The 19,843-nt window shown below is 39.8% G+C and overlaps 2 protein-coding genes across 3 annotated transcripts; one reads left to right on the forward strand and one right to left on the reverse strand.

The window, feature by feature from the left end:
• Nucleotides 1-782: 782 nt before the first annotated feature.
• LOC115678376 (disease resistance protein L6-like) lies at nucleotides 783-8,787 on the forward strand. Of its 2 annotated transcripts, XM_056311235.1 has the most exons (7): nucleotides 783-1,552; nucleotides 1,999-2,177; nucleotides 2,697-3,130; nucleotides 5,321-5,602; nucleotides 5,706-6,774; nucleotides 8,128-8,203; nucleotides 8,583-8,787. In XM_056311235.1, the coding sequence occupies exons 1-5, from the start codon at nucleotides 1,032-1,034 to the stop codon at nucleotides 6,648-6,650; spliced, it is 2,361 nt and encodes a 786-aa protein (XP_056167210.1). In that variant the 5' UTR covers nucleotides 783-1,031; the 3' UTR covers nucleotides 6,651-6,774; nucleotides 8,128-8,203; nucleotides 8,583-8,787. The 2 variants fall into 2 exon arrangements, with proteins under 2 accessions (XP_056167210.1, XP_056167208.1); XM_056311233.1 differs by having other exon boundaries at nucleotides 1,999-3,130.
• Nucleotides 8,788-9,560: 773 nt separating this feature from the next.
• On the reverse strand, nucleotides 9,561-18,593 carry LOC115678373 (PX domain-containing protein EREX). Its single transcript, XM_030601747.2, has 10 exons — nucleotides 18,114-18,593; nucleotides 16,454-16,564; nucleotides 13,591-13,689; nucleotides 13,331-13,417; nucleotides 12,871-12,979; nucleotides 12,017-12,765; nucleotides 11,306-11,470; nucleotides 10,983-11,225; nucleotides 10,499-10,717; nucleotides 9,561-10,148 (listed from the first exon to the last, which is right to left on the reverse strand). Exons 1-10 carry the CDS (start codon nucleotides 18,375-18,377, stop codon nucleotides 9,888-9,890), a joined length of 2,307 nt encoding a protein of 768 aa, XP_030457607.1. The 5' UTR covers nucleotides 18,378-18,593; the 3' UTR covers nucleotides 9,561-9,887.
• Between the last annotated feature and the right edge of the window lie 1,250 nt (nucleotides 18,594-19,843).

Here is a 19,843-nt window from a genome sequence, read left to right on the forward strand (position 1 = left end):
TTCATTTGAATAGGGTTTCGTGGTAATTCGGACGGGAAGTGTTAAGCGTAACCAAAATAAGAACTAGTGCAGATTACGCTAAAGGAAGGTAAGTACCAAATACGCAATTTTTTCTGGTTTGATAAATAAATAGTTCTCGATGCGGGGATTAAACGTACAACTAATGCTTTTGAACTTGTTAATACGACTGCTGGCCAAAAAACACATTGTTCTTATAACTATATTTTAGTCGATATATATATATATATATATGAAACATCAGATACAGAGTTTCTTCGTCCAATCCTCCAGAGAACACCTTCTCTACAGCGAGCTGAGCACGCTCATATTAGTTATTAGGGATAATGACACAAACAATCTTTAAACTTTGATCTAATGTGCAATGTGGTCCCTGAGCTTTTAATTTATTCAATGTAGTCCTTGAACTTTAGTTTAATATTCAATGTGATTCATGAACTTTTAATTTATTCAATGTAGTCCCTGGACTTTTGGTACATATTTAATGTAGTCCTTGAACTATATGAAAATATTCACTATAATCCCTGAACTTGAATTAATGGAAAGACTAAATTAAACATGTACCAAAAATTTAGGGATTATCTTGAACATGTACCAAAAGTTCAGAGACGAAATTAAAAAAATTAAAAGTTCAGGGACTACATTGAACAAATGACAAAGGAACTACATTGAACAAATTAAAAATTAAGAGATCACATTAAATATTGGACCAAGATTCATGTCATTTTTCCGTGTTATTACCATTCACAAATCGAAAGCCGTGATTAAGGTGGACCCTGCCACTTTGGAGGACTTTCATTGGCTCGACTTATCGAAGTCGTCGCCATTCTTTTTTCTTTCTATGCTTGAGACAAAAGCAAACAAATCCGAGAAAATACAGCGAAAGCGCAGTGCTGTTCTCCTGCCTCCCTCGCTTCGCTAATTCCTTCAGGGGAATCCCAGATCAGATTCAGAGAGGACTCCGCATCTCACTGTGATCGAATCGGGTGAAGACTTTGAGGTCCTGAAGGAGGATGAAGAGAAAGAGGGACTTACGAGATGCAGCGACGACATCCGCTTGTGATGATGTCGGCACTTCGTCGGGGGCCGAATTCGAGGTGTTCTTGAGTTTCAGGGGCCTCGACACCCGCCTCAACTTCACCGATTGCCTCTATCACTCCCTGGTTGGAGCTGGAATTCGCGTTTTCAGAGACAATGAAGAGATCCGAAAGGGCGAAAAGATTGGAGGCGAGCTTCTACATGCCATCAAATCCGCCAAAATACTCGTCCCCGTCTTCTCTAGGAACTATGCATCCAGTGCGTGGTGTCTTCGCGAGCTCACGCACATGGTGGATTGCTCAAGCAAAGCGAATGACAAAGTGATCTTACCCATTTTCTATGACGTGGATCCCAATGACGTGAAGCTCAAAACTCGATTGTACCTTGACGATCTGGAGAAGCATGAGGAGAAGTTCGGCCGTGATAATGTTCGGCGATGGAAAGAGGCTCTGACCCAGGTCGCAAGAATCAAGGGATGGGGCTTGAATGACAAAGGGTAAGAGTGTGAGCTCAGAATCTGCTGTCTCTTTCATTTTTTTCAGGCAATTAAAAGCATAATCACGTGTATTCACTTGGGAAGTACATCTTAGATTGAGATGATGAAGAGTACTCATGATGCTTTCGTCGGCGTAATATTATACCGCTTCCGGCCCTCAAGATCCTTTGCCTAGTTAATTTTTTTGCAGATCTCTACCAAAGTGAGACGATTATAAGGAATAAAATTTCGTCCCATATTTATTGTCTTTGCGTTACTCCCGTCAAGCATAGTATAATAGCTAAACCGTTTTCCTTTCTTTTGTCCTTGTAATTATTGTCTTCCTTCCCATTGGGTAAAACCTCGCCCATTCAAAGATCCAACTAGTTTCGTATCTACAATATTCCTCAGCTCGAAAGTTTGCCTACCGTCTGTTTCACGCTAAGACTCTTGTGTCAATATGGTAGTTATGGTGAAATCATCAACACTATTGTTGACGAGGTTTTCAACAAGCTGAAGAAAAGAAGGAGAAATATGCCTGATCGTTTAGTCGGGATCCATGATCATGTGGAAGCTATCAAGGACTTGTTAAAGAAAGGTTCTCCTGATATTCATTACCTGGTCATCCATGGAATGGGCGGTATTGGTAAGACAACTCTCGCAAGTGCTGTCTTTAATCAAATCTCCAATGGATTTGAAGGTTGTAGCTTCCTATTGGATGTTCGTGAATCTGCGCAGCACGGTGGAATTATCGACTTACAAAAGCAATTGTTATCAGATATTCTCCAAGGCAGATCTCTAGCAACCCACAATTCTGTTGATGCAGGGATTGACATAATTAGTGAAAGGTTTCGTAATAAGAAAGTTCTCCTTATTCTTGATGATGTGGATAAGTGGGACCAACTCTCTAAACTAGCAGGAAATAGCGATTGGTTTGGTCCAGGAAGCAAAATCATCATTACAACGAGGGACATCAACTTTTTGCCGATCAAAGTGAAGGGCGAAGAGAGTAGTTTCCAAGCACATTCCGAACAGTTTGAAATCTATGAAATGACACAAATGGATTCTTTTCATTCTCTTCAGCTTTTTAGTAAACATGCCTTCGGGATGGACTTCCCACCACATGACTATGATGATATCTCACACAAGATTACTCGCAAAACAGGTGGGCTTCCATTAGCCCTTGAGGTTATCGGCTCCTCACTTTTCGGCAAAAGCAAACAATTTTGGAAAGACACGCTGAGGAAATTAGATTTGGTGCCCAAGCAGGAAGTCTTCAATAAATTAAAGATTAGTTATGACATGTTAGAGCATAGTCAGAGAGATATCTTTCTTGATATCGCATGTTACTTCATTGGAAAAGAAAGACTCCATCCGTACTATATGTGGAAAGCTTCGAACTATTTCCCAAAAAGTGAAGTAATTGTCCTTACTCGCATGTCGTTAATAAAGATACAAGAAAATGATACCTTGTGGATGCATGACCAACTTAGAGATCTTGGAAGAGAAATTATTCAACGTGAAGATGTCAATATTCCTGGAAAGCGCAGCAGGTTGTGGGTGCCCGAGATTGCCTTGGATACGGTTAAGATGAGAGAGGTAAGCTATAATCACCCTGCTGTTTTCTTTAGGAAAAAATCGACCATGCATTTACCACCGGTTGTGGAGTTAGTTTCTTACGGTAAATTTTTTTTTGTTCAATTTCCCTTCTGGCAAAGAAGAACGAAATTCGTATAAGAGTTCATTGGTGATAATATCATTACATATCATTTTTAGAGGTGTTTATAAATTTATTACTATGACGTGAAAAGTAATTAGTAGCAAATACTTCAGGGAATACGTTTGAATACAAAAATTGTTCAACAAAACAGATGCAGATTGCGATTTCCTAGGCTATCAAAAGCTTTTCCAAGCCGTCTTTGTTCCTTTATGCTAAGTTGGCAAACATTAGCAACATTGCTGTTTAATGAGACATCGTCAACGACCCCTTGCAAAAAAATTTGGTAATATGTTTAGTAATTAATTTGATATGCTATCTTTTGTGTATTTTCCGGTAGAGCTTTCCTACAATATATGGATTTAGTAATTAATGGTCCATCTCTAACATTTCAAACGATATATGGGAGACTTTTACCGCGATGGTTGAATATCTCTACTGTTTTGAAAGAAATCTTTGTTTTATGGGAAAAAATCACCAAAAACCCCAAACTTTGCCCTCTGTGACACATTTACCCTGAACTTTTTTTTGTGACACCAAAAATCCCAAACTTTGTTATTTGTGACACATTTACCACAATATACTGTAGCCTAGGGTATTTTAGTCTTTTTTCCCTTTTTCTATTTTTTTTCTTTTTTCCGGCGAGGGCGAGGGACCCTCGCCCAGCCCAAGCGAGGGCTGCCCTCGCCGGCGTTGGACGAGGGCAGCCCTCGCCTCGCCGGCGTCGGGCGAGGGACCCTCGCCCCGCCCGAGCGAGGTGAAGGCCGCCTCGCCCGGGCGGGCGAGGCCCCGCCGGCGGTCGGGCGAGGGCTTCCCTCGCCCCGCCCAGGCGAGGGCGGCCCTCGCCCGGATCCGGCGAGGGCCGCCCTCGCTCGGACGTCGGCGAGGGCCCCCCTCGCCGGATCCGGCGAGGGCGGCCCTCGCCGGCGCGTCGGGCGAGGGTCGCCCTCGCCCGGGCGAGCGAGGCGCCCTCGCCGACGCCGGCGAGGGGGCGAGGACGCCGAGCGAGGGGCGATGGCGTCGGCGAGGGCTACCCTCGCTCGCCCGAGCGAGGGCGACCCTCGCTCGACGCCGGCGAGGCCGCCCTCGCCAGATCCCGGCGAGGGCGGCCCTCGCCGGCGTCGAGCGAGGGTCGCCCTCGCCGGATCTCGCGAGGGCCGCCCTCGCCGGGCGGGGCGAGGGAAGCCCTCGCCCGACGCCCGGCGGCACCCTCACCCCGCCCAAGCGAGGGCGGCCTTCACCTCGTGCGGGCGGGGCAAGGGTCCCTCGCCCGACGCCGGCGAGGCGAGGGCTGCCCTCGCCCGACGCCGGCAAGGCGAGGGCTGCCCTCGCCCGACGCCGGCAAGGCAGCCCTCGCCCTCGCCGGAAAAAAGAAAAAAATAGAAAAAGGGAAAAAAGACTAAAATACCCTAGGCTACAGTATATTTGGGTAAATGTGTCACAAATAGCAAACTTTGGGGTTTTTGGTGTCACAAAAAAAAGTTCGGGGTAAATGTGTCACATGGGGCAAAGTTTGGGGTTTTTGGTGGTTTTTTCCCCTGTTTTATACATCGATTAGATTCCCGAAACGGGGATGGCTTGCCTGTTCTCATCTTGTAATAACACTCATGTGAAACCTAATAAAGGGATGCTCTGGAGTAAACCGAACTTCCACACGCTCCAGACCAAGCAGGTTTTGACTCACAGAGTTGCGATCAAGTTATAAAATCAAGACACAGTTAGAAATTGGTCTGGCAATATTTTTTTTAATTGTAAAATCATTGCAGGTATTTTCTTTCAAATTGTTCTACTCAATGATAATGAAGTTCTTTATGATCATCTTGCATCAGAAATTCGCTTAAACTAATGGATTAGAAATGTTGTTATGCTTTATACGGTATAAAGATTTCTTTACAACTCTACGAACAAGTTAGAATGACTTGATTTGCTCTTTCTTATGCTTTTCTCAATTTAGATATGTACGAAGCAATAATATGTGTTTCCTTACTAAACATAATCAAGCTCCTCAGACTAATACAGCACCACGCTTGTCATCCAGTTCAAATGTGTACTTATGCTTTTCCTATCCCCAGGGGACAAACAGAGTCGTAGCACTCAATCTAACCGGACTCTCCCAAGTGCAAAATTTCACGAGTGAAGAATTTTCGAAGTTGCCCAATCTGAGATTTTTGGAATTAGAGGGTGGCAACATGGTAGGGGACTTTAAAAATCTTCTCTCCAAGTTAATATGGCTCTCTTGGAGTGTTTGCCCGTCGAAATTAAAAGCGACGAATTTATGTCTCAAGAAACTAGCCGTGCTCGAGCTTTCAGGAAGTAACATTACTGAAAATTGGCCCGGATGGGGGCCATGCCTGGTACAACATCACACCGTGCAGTTTGCTTTTTGTCTTATTTGTCTCGCTGGCCAAATTACTCATGTGCTTTTCACTTGGCTGATTTTTGGTTTGATTTTTCTAGGTGAGCGAGAACTTGAAAGTTATACGAATCACCGGTTGCTCAAGGTTAAAAAGGATTCCTGACTTCTCAAAATGCTTGAATTTGAAGAGATTGATTCTTCAAGGTTGTAAAGCATTGCTAGTGGTTGATGGCTCTCTCTCAAAACTAGAGCATCTAAAGCACATGCAAATCAACTCACAACAACTTCGTTTGCATCAGTGTGATGAATTTGAACAGTTGCCAGAGCTCCCTGTGAGTTTGAAGGAGTTGAAGTTCTCATCTCATTTATTGCCAACAGTTCCTGACTTTTCATACCTAACTAACTTAGTCCATCTTCATATATGGAGCGACACTCCTGGATTGTCAGAAGGAGCTCTAAAGATAGAGTGGATCAAGGGGTTATCTAATCTAGAGAGACTGACACTCGTCATGAGAGATGTCACATTTCCTCTGATTAATTGGGCTACTCTTTATCAGCTTCGTATTCTGGAGATAACTTGTGTTGACCCTCAATCTATGCTGGGACTTCCATCCAGTCTTGAAAAATTGACTCTACACGATGTCAATTCACCGATGGAAAGGTCGCTCTTTTGCGACTTGACGAATTTGTCCAGTTTGGAACTTTGTAAATGTCGGCTGAGGGAGGTCAGATTCGATGATGTGCTTGGACAGCAGCTAGAGAAACTCCATAGTTTGAAAGTGAGAGATAGTGAATTGCTTGAGAGGCTATCCTTACGGGGATTAAAGGGGCTCCAATATTTGGGCCTTTTTAACTGCCCAAGGCTAATAAAACTTGAAGGCGTGGGGGAATTAGAGTCGCTAGAGGAATTGTCTTTGCTCGGGTCCAAATCCTTAAAAAAGCTTACTGAGCCACTAGCATTAGAAAACCTACGGCGACTGTGTCTCATTCGGTCGACAGCTTTTGACCGATTAAGGTCTTCCACACACGAGTCATTTGACGCTTGAAAGAATGTGGGATTTCGCCTGCCTTCGACGGCCATTACAAAGAAAGGAAGGATACTCGAGTCATATTGTGGACGATATCAACAGCCAACTCCAGAAAGGAAGAATAGTCTTCTATTCTCTTACGGTTGGTAAAATTTCCTTTGGTTTTTTCTTTCTTTTTATCCTGAGCAAAATTTCTTATTTGTTCCTATTAGCAATATCCAATTTAAAGCATGCATGCATGTTCACCGTAAGTTTTGAAATAATTAAAGCACCAATCGATCGTGATAAGCTCCTGTTTTTTATTTTTCTTTTTTTTAGCATTTCAGAGATGTGTTTGCCATACCATCAAAATAATCGTTATGGCATTGAATTTGCTGAATATGACAGCTTACGTGACATTTTACTACCATTTTTCACATGGACCGGATCTAGTTTTTACATTTATGATATGAAGTTAAGATTATGAGCTCATAAAACTATTATGATTAGATCAATCTGCCCATGATTTAAACGTAATTCGTCTTAGAAATTTTATACAAGGTTATAAATTGAATAAGACAAACTGATCCCTTTTATAGTTTCGTTTTGCAACAGTAATGATTCCCTATCACTCGTGCGTGCAGGAAAATTACCAAAAAGGTCTGAAATCTACTGTATTTGTGCCAATTCAGTCTTAAATCTTTTAATTATACCATTGAGTCTAAACATTTTCTCATTATGCCAATTGAGACCATACAGCCAATTTTGATCGGAAATCGCTGACGTGGATGCTGGCCGTCTCACGTGACATAGCCGGCAATAATACAAATATTTTTTAATAATTTTTCATTATTTTTTTGAATTTTTCATCATAAGTTAAGATTAAGAGCTCATAAAACTAATATGATCAGAATCAATCTACCTAAAATTTGATATATTGTTATCACTTGGATAAGAAATGCTCGTCTATGAAAACAAAAGAGTCAATCCTTGATCTTTGTATAGCAATAATACGTACTTTCACTAGTATTACAAAACAAGATTTCCAGTGAAATAGTCCGGATATTCTTCTATTTCATCAGCCCTGGAGATTTGATCGAAAGGTGTATTTCGCTTTATACGATTTCCAAAGGTGTTTCAGATCATTATTTCCCAAAAAAATTCACTTTTTTGACATGCTTTGAGCAATTTTTTTTTTTAACTTGACCCCAACATCATTTTGTTGAAGAATAAATGTCTTTCTCTTCCAACATTTTCACCATATGAAGCTCCAAATTCTGGACCGGCCTGAAACAGAAAAACAAAATTGACTAAAACTGGCCATTTCAGGTAGAAATTATCTATCTCCAACAGGAAAGTTCAGGCAGTAGTTGAAGCAGGATTAGGATAGGAACGCCTTTTGCCAAGTGACTAATCCTTTCAGCAGCAAAGCATCGGCATGCTCACTTCTGTTCTGTATCTTAACACCGTGAAGTTGAATGACTTCCTAATTCCTATGGATATGATCATTGTGCAGGTGTAGCACGGCAGTGGTTCGTATCAAACAGGAGTACAAGACGTTGCGTCTGCACTGCTTGGACACCCCCAAGGAGGTAACATAAACAAGTCGCATCTCAGTTTCAATCCTGCCGGACTCTTATATGATTTATACATGGATTCCACCATGTGCATGCTTGAAAGAGATGACTGCAATAATTACATGATAATGTTACGTAATCGCCATAAATATAGAGCGATACCCTACGCAAAATTTGAGGTCCCCTCTCTTGGTTCACAATGTTGATCTGTTGCTGTTCTTATCGCTTCCTCTTCATTCTTTCTTTGCCGAGAAGATATTGTGGAATACAAAACCACTCGAATTCGAAACGGGTCTCGTAATGTTGAGGTCATGAGGCATTAAGAGAAATGAAAGACCGTTGACTTGATGTGAGCTGCTTCTATATATATGACTCGGAGAATTCTATTTTGCAGCTCCAGCGCAGGATTATCGCGGTTCAGGGTACCCAGCCAGCGCCAGGACAGAGATCCATTGGCCATCTTAATTGGCATAGTACTCTTGTCTTATGTTCTTTGTGAGGACTAGCGAATTGAAGTCATGATTTGATTACACTTGTGATTGTTATAGATTCTTCTCTTGAATTTCTAGGAAGAAAATAAAAACGATTTTTCTCTTGAATGATGCATAGTTTGATTGCTAACTGATGTAGGAGCGTGTGCGCGAGGCTAGACTATCGCAATTATATATCACTGATAGGCAATTAACACTAAGTGATCCACTACATGCATCAGGTATGATGGCAAACTAATACCATCGATGCTCAGGACCGTTGACATGATTTAAGAGGTATATAAGCAAGTCGATATGATTCGAGAAGTATAAGAGAGAGCGACACAATCGTATTCTCTGTTTTTCTTTAAAATGTCAACATATGCCATATTTTCGCACTTTGATGTACATCTTCATTTATAAGCTTGCGTTGGAATTGGCAATTCTAGCATCTTCTAAAGACTTCTACTGCTCAAGTCGTGTATAAGCTTTGGGCTGATCCACTGAGAGATGTAATCAAGAGATCGAAACTCAGGACAAAAGAGTCCCAAAAAAGGACGATTAGGAAAAAACATTGAGCATATAGAGCTTAAAGAGAATTCTCATAAACAATAATTTGTGGTTAGCTCTTGTTTTCAATTGCCCTTTTGAATCTGCAACCTCACAACCCAAACAGCGGAATTCAAAGACCTAAAAAGAACCAGGGTACATATGCTGGATTCTTAGTGATGTAAACCTAAGGTTCTTCATTCCAGCAGATACAACAGAAGGAAGATGATTATACAAAAAAAAAATCCTAGATTCTGAATAATGTCAATCTAAGGTTCTTCATTCCAGCCAAAAAAAAAAAGTCTTAAGGTTCTATAATTACGCAACAGAAGGATTACTATACCTAAAGGAAATTATAAAGTAAAAATCAATTAACAAAAGTTCATTTCCTGTGTACCATATACACTCTTAGAAGTATGTACATCCAAAACTACCACTTCTTGAAATGTGGAGCGTTGGTATGAGCAAACTGTTCTAATTCTGGAGGAAATGTCAATCAAAGAATAAATTTTGTAAGAGAAAAGATACAGTGTGAATTATGGTCACCTTACGCGAGAAAGGGGACCACCCTGCAGCAGAGGCAATCTCATTTATTGCCAGCACAAATGTACAAGCAGCTGCTGCTAGTTCCACTAGGACAAAAGACCCACCATTGACAGTCGCCATAATTCACATCATCTCTATAAAAACTTGCTTAAAACTGTTTTTCGCAAAGGGACTTCTTCATCATCTTCATCCTTTTCTTCGGCTTGGACATACATATTCAAAGCACAACGGATTACTGAATTCGCTTGTTTCCTCAATGTCGCATTGTCGATGAACATGTCCGTCAGCATCTTCCTCAATTCATCATCACTGGTCCTCCCATTGCCATCATTAGCATTCCGGATCTCATCCACTTTTACAACAGCATTTTCTACATCTTGAGCGAGGAGTTGGGCCTGACAATGCACACAGGTCAGCATAATAACTGCCAGGTAAGTGATGCAGTAAAGACCACATGATGCAGAAAAACTTCAAGAACTGGACATCCTTGACTTCATGATTAGAGAACACCGATTTAATTCACAACATAAGTTGAACAACGCTCCATTCATTATATAAAGTTCAGGTTTTTATTGAACTGCAGAAAGATGAATTACAAGAGGTTATATGAGGGATGGCATATTTGAATCTACAACAAGAAGAGGTCTATAAAGGAGCTGAGGCCTATTTGCATAGATATCAAAAATTAAGTTAGAAATAGAATACAAGCAAAGAAGTACTTAAAGTTCTGAAATGCAAACGATACCTCCGCAAGAAGAAGGCCAATTCGATTGTCAGAGGTTATCAGTAGATCTATTGCATCAGATGGTGAAGAGGTATCCACAATCAACTTATCTTCTTCTTCACTAAGAAAATTAACGCTACATTCTTGAAGCCGATTTCGTAGAATTTCACATTCATGCAGCAGCTTTGCATTTGCAGCACTTGCAGACTCCACTCTCTGTTTTTCTTTTTGTAGAGTTCGCTGAACAAGACAAATGCAACAATGAGTAAAGTCTCAGAGAAAGAGAGAGAGAGAAAGCAGCCTTTGAGACACCAAAAACTCGGCTTAAAGGTGATTACCGCAGCAGACTTAAACTAAATTGCCAGTGTTTCAGACTTCAAATAATAAATCATGGATGTAATAAATAGAACAGGAACTGCTTGTGATGTGCAACACTGGTTTGTGCACGTAAAGATATTCTCAATTTATGAAAAAAAATTCTTATTACATAAAAACGGCAGATTACCTCAACTTCTATTTTCTCTCTCATGAGGCGGCCAAGCTCCTGCTTTAATTCTGACTGAGAGCTACGAAGAGATTTAACCTCTTTAACAAGAAGCTTCACATCAGCTTTTGATTTTGCTTCCAACTCCTCATTATGTTTATGCAGTTTACTGAGGTGTTCTCTAGCAACATCCAAATCATTAAGCAACAAGTCTCTCTCTTGAATCACCGATAGTTTTTCTGATTCAACACGAGCCTTTTCTTCCTGAGAAATTTACAACATTTGAAAATGCTTGTTAGTACAGGCAATAAAATAAAAGTCAGAAAATACATGGTAATAGGAACCTGTTCAGCCTTCAAGTTCATTTCCACCTCCAAACATTTGCTTCGGAGCTCCTCCATGTCCCATTGCATTTGAGTAAACCTTTCTTTCTCAATTAAAGTTGCTTGCTGCATGTTTTCCTTGCAATTATATCTTGTGGTTTCAAGTTCCACTTCCAGATCTTTGACCTTCAAGACACCATCTTCATATATTTAGTTGCATCATCCAAAACAATGACACATGAATGAACACAAGAACATGGAAGCAGACAGAAAACACAACGCGCAACTAGGTAATAACAGCCTCTTAATCATGTAATGGTGTCTCAGGATGGGGATATCGCAAGCAGAATGATCCATAATAAATTGAGTGTCCATATAAAAGCTCAACAACAGATAAAATATAACAGATTGGAATACTGCAAGCTTTCAATGGCTAAACATGTGATGTATTCATCAAATAGATCCCTACCGCCTTTCATCCATTCAGTAGAGTGCAGCAGATACTATCAATATGACAACTGGCATATATTCAAACTACAGGCCGAAGTTCGGAGTGACCAGCTAAGGAAAGAAAAACCAATAATTTACTGCATACAAGCTAAAATTTTGATGGCACAAATCACAACTCTTATCTCAAAATACAAAATGCTGGAGAGGCAGCAGTCATTTCTCTTGATTGGAGATGATGAGTAGATACAAGACTCAACAAATTTTCCAGAGGCCAGAACGTACCTTTGTTGTTAAGAATTGTCTCACAGTAGTCTCTTGATTCAATCTGGCGATGAGATCTTCCATGTCTGTTTTTGCCGTTGATAACCTTTGTTGCACAGTTGTAAGAACTCTGTTCAACTTATGCCGCTCTTCTGATGGAAGAGCGACAGCTAAGTCCCTTGGAAACTGTAACCTTGCGGTGGCAGGATTTTGCATGTCATGAAATTCGGGATTGTACATAGTATTGTTTGCAGTGGGATTAAATGCAACTACTTCACTCGCTTTTCTGGAGCTTAAGTCGCTACCAACACTTTCTGATGATAGTCTTCGAGCATGAACCATGTGACTTTCTGTTTCAGAAGGAAAGTCCTTGTCATACTGATCTTTGACAATGGCAACATTATCATAAGGGGATCCTCTGCCACTCAAAATGCTGTCAACACCTCTGTTGCGTACTTTAAGCCAGGAAAATCTTTCTATATTGTCCAAAATGAACTTTCTATTAAAGAGTCCATACTTCAAATTTGCTTCCGCATAGGTAAACTCATGTTCAGAGTTGTCAATGCCAAGATCAGCAGAATCACTATGCCCAAGTCTTGGTGATCCAAGTTCAGATATCTCATAGGATGAATCATTGCCCTGATCTGACAATGCAGATGGACTTACAACACTATTGAAAACATCAGCTACAGGATGTGGAGTAAAGAGTGGAACTGCATCAGTGGCAATCGAATTTGCATCTGAGCTCTGCGCATGTACCTCATCAAAATCTGCAAAATATAGGAAAACATTGCCCTTATATATGTCATGCGACAATCTTGGTTCAAAAGAAGAGAAATAATGAACTGATGAGGATTCATCAAACGAGCACCTACATGACCTCGCAGCAGCTTCAAGCTCAAGAAAGTTTGCTACCACAGCAGATCGTGATATATCGATATCAGATAAGAGTTTATCCATCCAATCCTCCAGAGAACACCTTCTCTGCAGTGAACTAAATGTTTGAGCACATTACTATTACCATTCATGAGAATGAATCTATATGAAAGAAAGTAGTAGTGAACAAAGAGAATTATTTAGCAGTAGATCTTGGAATAATTAAGAAATAAGCCCCTAATGCGAAAAATGTAAAGTTTGAGCATATTATATCAGAAGTAAACACCAAAATAAAATATAAAAGATCAGTGAAAAACACACTTCTAATCTGCCTAAAATACAAGTATCTACTTGATTGTGAAATCCGCATAGTAAATATAAAGGGCTGTTAAAATAATGAATGCTAGGGCACGACAAATACGAGAGAGAGAGAGAGAAAGAGAGAGAGAGATAGCATACCTCTTCCAAAAGTATCCTGCTTTTCAATCTCAGAATTTTCTTTGGAGGAGTTGGAGGCAGCATTTTCACTGGAAATTCCTCTTTAAGCTGCAAAAACATGGAGAAAGGTATCCAGTTACTGGAATAATTTAATTTAATGATTAACCATCTCACTGTTGAAGAGGATTTAGGAGCTTATGAGCGTAATCCATAAAATTACATATATTCATAAATGCACATCTAGAGTAACTTTGCAATCATGAGACAAACAGACAACTCACCTCCTTTGAAAGCTTCAAAAAATCACGAAATCTTCGCAATATTCCTCGTGTTATTGTGATCCCTTCTGGTGATTGTATCCCAACTTGAACCCTGTAAAACTGTTCTACATGAATGTTAAAACAGAAAATGACTTTGTGATACCTATACTTTAAGTAAAGGTGGCAAATCACTGTAAGTAGATAATGTTATGAGGATGTTCATCTTCCAGAATACAAAAATATCTACACAACTAGTTATCCGGATACAAATCCTGTCACTATGTACAGCAAAGAAAAAGAAAATAACAGATCACCAGCATGAAGTACGAAGTGACAGAGTGACATCACCATCAACATCGATAATATACACACTCAAGACCACAAATTAATGCAAGAACTATCGTACCACACGGTAAAAAAAAAATTGACCATGGTCTAACAAACAAGTGGCAATGGTACTATACATATATAGAAAAGTCTATGGTTCTAATCTGGCTCTTAGTCCTCTTTGGCAATCGCAGTTAATAGAAAACCCAAATGCTTTCCCTACTAGGGCATAGTAATTTGAATTAAAAGCTTCTTTTTGACACTCCTTAAGTCTGAAAGAAGAAAGAAACATGAAGTAGAGGCAGAGCTTTGGGGAAGAGAAAGATGCCATTCCATCCGTCTCTTCTTCAGTCGGTCTAGAGACCACTCTGTCCACTTTACTAATCGCCACAACATATTGTTCTCCATTGGGTCTTTATTCTTCTTCTTTTCTTTGCTTATTTATTTCTTCATGCCCCTGCTAAAGATGGAACCAACATTTTCCTTTGTTCAAAATAATGTGACATTGCTATACTATCACCATAGCACGGCTTAATCTGCCCGACATTTCACTGCGCTTGAGCACTCCACAATACCACACTGTATCTTTATTTCATTTTCCTTTCTCTCTTTGGGTTTGCTTTCTCGGTACAATAGTTTCCTCACCTTTTATATCTCACTCTTTATAAACTGCTTTGGCAAGAATCACATGGACAATGGACTAAGATATGAAGCACTTGACCTTTATAGGAAGGTTCCAAGCTCTACTCATTCTTCTTTAACTCGATATGCATGGGAGTGCAAACAAAGTTCAAATTGCACTTTATTTTAATTGGTTGTTAAAAGTCACATCTTTTGCCTCAATATCTTTAAAATGTAGGAACAATCCATGATCATCCCTTGAAGATCTCAAAACAACCCAACTTAGGATCCGAAACCTGCAACATTGGTTTCATGTAAGAAACATAAATTGGACTAGCTGTGCCGTGTATCCAAAGTGAAGATTCTAAAATCATGTTGATGTTCATATAAAGATTTAGCGGAAATTACAAAAATCGTCCCCGTACTATTTACCTAATTCAGTTTTGACTGTTATACTTATTTCATTAAAATTTAGTCGCCCAAATAATCTTCGCAAAATTTAAGGACAAAATTCAATTTTCCATCAAAATGTGGACAGAATAAGCTAAGTTGTGGCGCCTACATGTACAAGTTTCTAAATGAATTACACATTTTGTCCATGTACTTTTAGGAATGTTCAATTCTAGTCCTCATACTTTGTTTTAGTTACAAAAATAGTCATCATATTATTTTCAACAAAAACTTAATTTCTTTCATCACATCTTAATCCAAAATCTTATCGAAATGTAGGATTAAAACCAAGTATTAATTGGTAACTCCTACATTTAAAAGTTTGCCCAATCTAATTGAAAGTCTTAATGATAAATAACATCGTATGCAAGTCTTTACAATCAATATGATGTGGAGTTGCTAATGATACTATAATTTGAAGGTTTCTTATAAACTTTCCAAAAAATGTTAGCTATAAAATAGCAAGTTAAAGCTGTGATTAAATTATTTTTTAAATGACCATTTTTTTTTATTTTATAAATATAGTACTAGATACTTCTATATGGATCTACACTGAAAATGTGGATATTAAATTATTGGATACAAAGGAATTAATCGTAATGGGGCTATCGATCAAATTATGCACACTTGTAAACGTACGAATCACCAATTAATAGTTTGTTTAGAATTGACATTTCCATAAGATTTCTGATAATAATGTCATGAAGAAATTAAGTTTTTATTGAAAAAATAATTCAACAACTAGCTTTATAACTAAAATAAAGTACAAGGACTAGAATGGAACATTCTTAAAAGTACGGGACCAAAAGTGTAACTTCTTTAGTAACTAGTACATGTAGGCGCCAAATGTTGATATGCCAATGCTAACTCGGCATAATCCGTCCACATTTAAACAGAAGTTGAATTTCGTCCTTGAGTTGTCACCGGAGACAAGTTGGGGGACTACATGTGTCAGAAATATAGTACAGGGACCAAAAATAATTTCACGTAAGAGTACGAGGATGAGTTTTATAATTTCCCCAAAGGGAAACTTCCTATCAGCTACTCCAACTTATTTTAATCCACCAATATCGAATGCAATACCAATTACCCTATCTGATAAGTACACAAAATTAAATAACCATAAAGTTAAGAAGAGGTTATTAAACAATTTAAAAAGAGAGAACTAAGTTTGAATCAACCCTAATAAAATAAGTATATTTATCACCAAACAAATGCTCTCTATTAAGTAATTAACATGTGGCACATGCTTTGAATGTGCCACTCAACTGTTTTCCACAAAACGAGATACATCTAGAGTCCAGCATTTGAAACATCGCATATAGTATACTTATGTGTGTAAAAATGCATGTAATTGTAGTGCCTATACTAGAATATTTCATCTCCCAACAGGTGCTCTACCTCTGATGCTCAGATATATTATGTACTCATATTGTAGCATTATGAAAAATATTACATTGGTTGACTAAAAGAAAAGATTAAGTACCACTATGGGGTCTGAACCTCTAGATTCAGATAGGAGAATCCAAGAAGGGATTGTGACGCAGTAGCTCCATCCTGTGCGTGGATCATGAGGCCAAACAGTACTCTGCCCATCCTGCCATCAGAGACAAGAACCAAAACTCGAAATTATGAAATTTCAACAGGATAGGCAGAAAACCATATAAAGTATCAATGACCTCAAAAATTGTTAGTGCTATTGCACAAAGCCTAGATGACTTTGTTTTTTTGTAGATAAAGCCTAGATGACATAGCAGTGATGTTAGAGCAATTCTGGGCTTATCCAGTAATAGGTGTAAAGCAAATGATGAGAAGCAAAAGACACTCCGCTGAAGTCACCAATTTAGGGGAAAAAGGAGTGGATGAAAACTTCATATTATATTACACCGAACTTGACATGCCTCTTTTCGCTTGCAATGGTCATCCAGGGTTTTAGAGGTGTTCAAATAGAATGTCTCGTCCCAGTATCATGATACATTTTTCAAGCATTGGACCTCTATAACCTTTAGCCATGCCCCAGATACATTTTTTTACCAGTAAGCCCATGCAGTTAAGAAGCAGCAAGTACAGGGAATGTTCCACATTTTCCCCAATTGCTCAGATCAAGTCTACAGAAAACAGAAACCAGAACAACAGGGTATACTTCATTCAAAAGTTGTAAGGTTTGACAAGATCTAATGCATTTCCAGTCCCTTGTTCTTATCACTGATACTGTTTGAGACAAAAGAAAAGCCGGGTCCTCTTCATCAATCTCAGAGCTATAGAAATTACTAAAACAAATAGATGAGTTTCCCACATGCAATTGCCATATAGGAAACTATTCTGCCCCCAACTATTTTCTCATCTCTCTACATTTCATAAACCTCTATCTCGTGTTTATATGAAACTATAGTGTTTTAATGGTGGAGCCTCAAAACGAAATTTGAATTTCCTTTGATGGAACATTTGAACGTCTTCATTCAGATATACATTCACTAAATGAAAACTTCTAGCTCGTGATCTGGCGCAGGGTGATATATCAACCAAGTATAAATATCACTACAACAAAAATCATGTGAAAGAAAACGTTTACACTCGCTAACCAAGTTATAACAGAAGCACTCCACTTAAGGCCTCCCTCGTATAAAACAATTCGACGTGTAGGAAACACATAGCCACCACAAGAAATTAAAAAAGAAACTCGGCAACTAGATAATTAGAACGAAACAATCAACATATCCAAGATTTCAAAGACATGCACATTGTATCACTCCATGCACCATAATATGTAAAAGCGTTCTAAAAGTATCACTAAACTATGAATTGACATCACATTTAACACGCTCAGCAGACGCCTTCGATTATGGAGGATCAAAATCAGGAAGGCAAAACCATCACTACCTCATTGATCACTAAAATTAACTAATGCAATCCAATTAACCAATCTATACAACTAAGCAAGCCTAATCCCTTCCAAGGAATCGTGACCTAGTAAGGCTCGTTGACCATGCACGCCATAAGATGATTAAAACACACGAAACGAAATTAAGCTTCTTTACATTTCCACGCAACGTGGGTTTCCCGATTTTACAGGAAAAAAAAGAGGATCGCGATAAAGCAATGAAATTGGGATCGCGGATCGAATGAAGGGACCGAAAGAGAAATACCCAATTGCGAGGAGGAGGGCTCCAGTCCATCCCGAGAGGCAACGGCGATTTGCCATCGTGACGATGGTTCGGGGGGTCGTCGGCGGCGGCGGCGGCGGAACTGGAGGTGGAGGCGTTGGCGTTGGCCTGGGCAATCGCGGAGCCGGACGACGTCGAGGGCGTGGGCGAGGTCGGAGGCGAATCGAAGCGGTGAGAGAGGGAGTCGAAGACCGGATCGGAGAAGCCGTAGTCGAACAGAGAGAAGTCGCTTGCGTACAGGCTCATCTCCGATTCGATGAGGAGGTTCAGTGGCGGTGGTGGTGGCGGCGGCGGCGGCGGCGGCGGTGGATTGTGAAGAGGTGTGAGCGACGGTGGAGCTCCGGCGCGTGGCCCCCCCTCGCAGACGGAACGGGAGTTTTGAGGCTTAACTTGGAGGCCCGTTTGGTTTCAGCTCCGGAGAGGTACACCGAAGAAAAGCGACGCGTTCCTTCCTTTCTTCCTTCCCCGTGGTCCTGAATTTTCCTTTTCACGTTATTATTTATTTTTGGGAGAAAAGGAAAATTAATAAAAAGAAAAAATTCCAAATAAGCACTCGAAATACTCTCATTTTCTCGAGGGATATATTCATTAGAAATCCTAAAACTTATCACGAAAGTGCAATTGAGCCCTAAAACTTACAAAAAATGCAATAAAATCCTAAAACTTATCAAATTGGTTCAAATGAAACTTAAAATTAACATTGTCAAAATTACTAATGAAAAATACTAATGTGGCTTATTTTAATAATTTTCTCTCCTAAATGGCGATGACGTGGCAAAAGTATGAAATATAAGACTAAAACGACGTCGTTTTGGCCTAAATTTAATTTTTAATACTAATTTTAATTTAATTTAATTTAAAAAATAAGGTAAATGTTTTTTTTTAAAAAGTGGAGGAGGAAGACAAGCGGGGAGGGAGGCCTTACCCTCCTTGCCGTCACCGCCGTAGCCCCACCATCGTCGGACAGCGAGGGTGGGGGGGATGGGTAGGTAGGGGTCGTTGAGCCCCAGCCAGGGGCCGGCAACCCTTGCCAACGGCAAGTAAGGGCCCACTAACCCTTGCCCAAATTTGGGCGAGGGGTCGCCACCCTCACCCAGATCGGGCAAGGGGTCGCCCTCAAATATAATAATAATAATAATAAGTCACGCCATTGTCACACAAGATATAAAAAAATAATAAAAAAGCCACATCAGCATTTTTCGTTAGTCAAATTGACGATGTTAACTTTATGACTCAATTAAATAAATTTGACGAGTTTTAGGACTTGATTTCATTTTTGCAAGTTTTAGGACTCAATTGCACTTTCGTGACAAGTTTTAGGAATTCTAATGAACATATCTATTTCCTTAAATAAGAACTTGAAATGGACCTTTTGTCAAATAAGGGCATGAAGTGGTTATCTCAGTTTCAAAAATGTGTCTAACCTCACCAAAGTAAAGAGTATTTTCGTCTTTTAATTTTTGAATTTTTTTCCTTTTTTTTCTTTCTTTTTTCCCTTTTGTGTTTTTTTTTTCAGTAAAAAAAACTCAAAAAAAATGCTAAAGTTAAAAAAAGAGGGGGGGGAGGAGGCTGCCTGTGGCCGTTGCCCTATTACTAGTGAAGTGGCGGCCATGCCTAGCGAGGTCACCGGCGACCCTCGTCGACTAGACGCAATGGTTTGGTGGCCCTCGCCAGAACCGAGAGAGGGTTGCTCGACCCTCTCCTAGATCTGG

The sequence above is a fragment of the Syzygium oleosum genome, unplaced genomic scaffold (assembly GCF_021117445.2).
Source record: "Syzygium oleosum isolate NSW1041296 unplaced genomic scaffold, Sole_v2.1 Sole_v2.05, whole genome shotgun sequence".
Lineage (NCBI taxonomy): Eukaryota > Viridiplantae > Streptophyta > Magnoliopsida > Myrtales > Myrtaceae > Syzygium > Syzygium oleosum.

What these genes read in the sequence shown, in the direction of transcription:
- LOC115678373 (XM_030601747.2), bottom strand. Translation starts at nt 18,377, where the DNA reads ATGAGCCTGTACGCAAGCGACTTCTCTCTGTTCGACTACGGCTTCTCC. An exon ending in GCCCTCCTCCTCGCAATTGG is followed by an intron (nt 16,565 to 18,113) that starts GTATTTCTCTTT and finishes CTCTGATGGCAG; the next exon opens with GATGGGCAGAGTACTGTTTG. An exon ending in TTGGCCTTCTTCTTGCGGAG is followed by an intron (nt 10,149 to 10,498) that starts GTATCGTTTGCA and finishes GTGCATTGTCAG; the next exon opens with GCCCAACTCCTCGCTCAAGA.
- LOC115678376 (XM_056311233.1), top strand. Translation starts at nt 1,032, where the DNA reads ATGAAGAGAAAGAGGGACTTACGAGATGCAGCGACGACATCCGCTTGT. An exon ending in ATACGGTTAAGATGAGAGAG is followed by an intron (nt 3,131 to 5,320) that starts GTAAGCTATAAT and finishes TCCTATCCCCAG; the next exon opens with GGGACAAACAGAGTCGTAGC. An exon ending in CCGGATGGGGGCCATGCCTG is followed by an intron (nt 5,603 to 5,705) that starts GTACAACATCAC and finishes TGATTTTTCTAG; the next exon opens with GTGAGCGAGAACTTGAAAGT.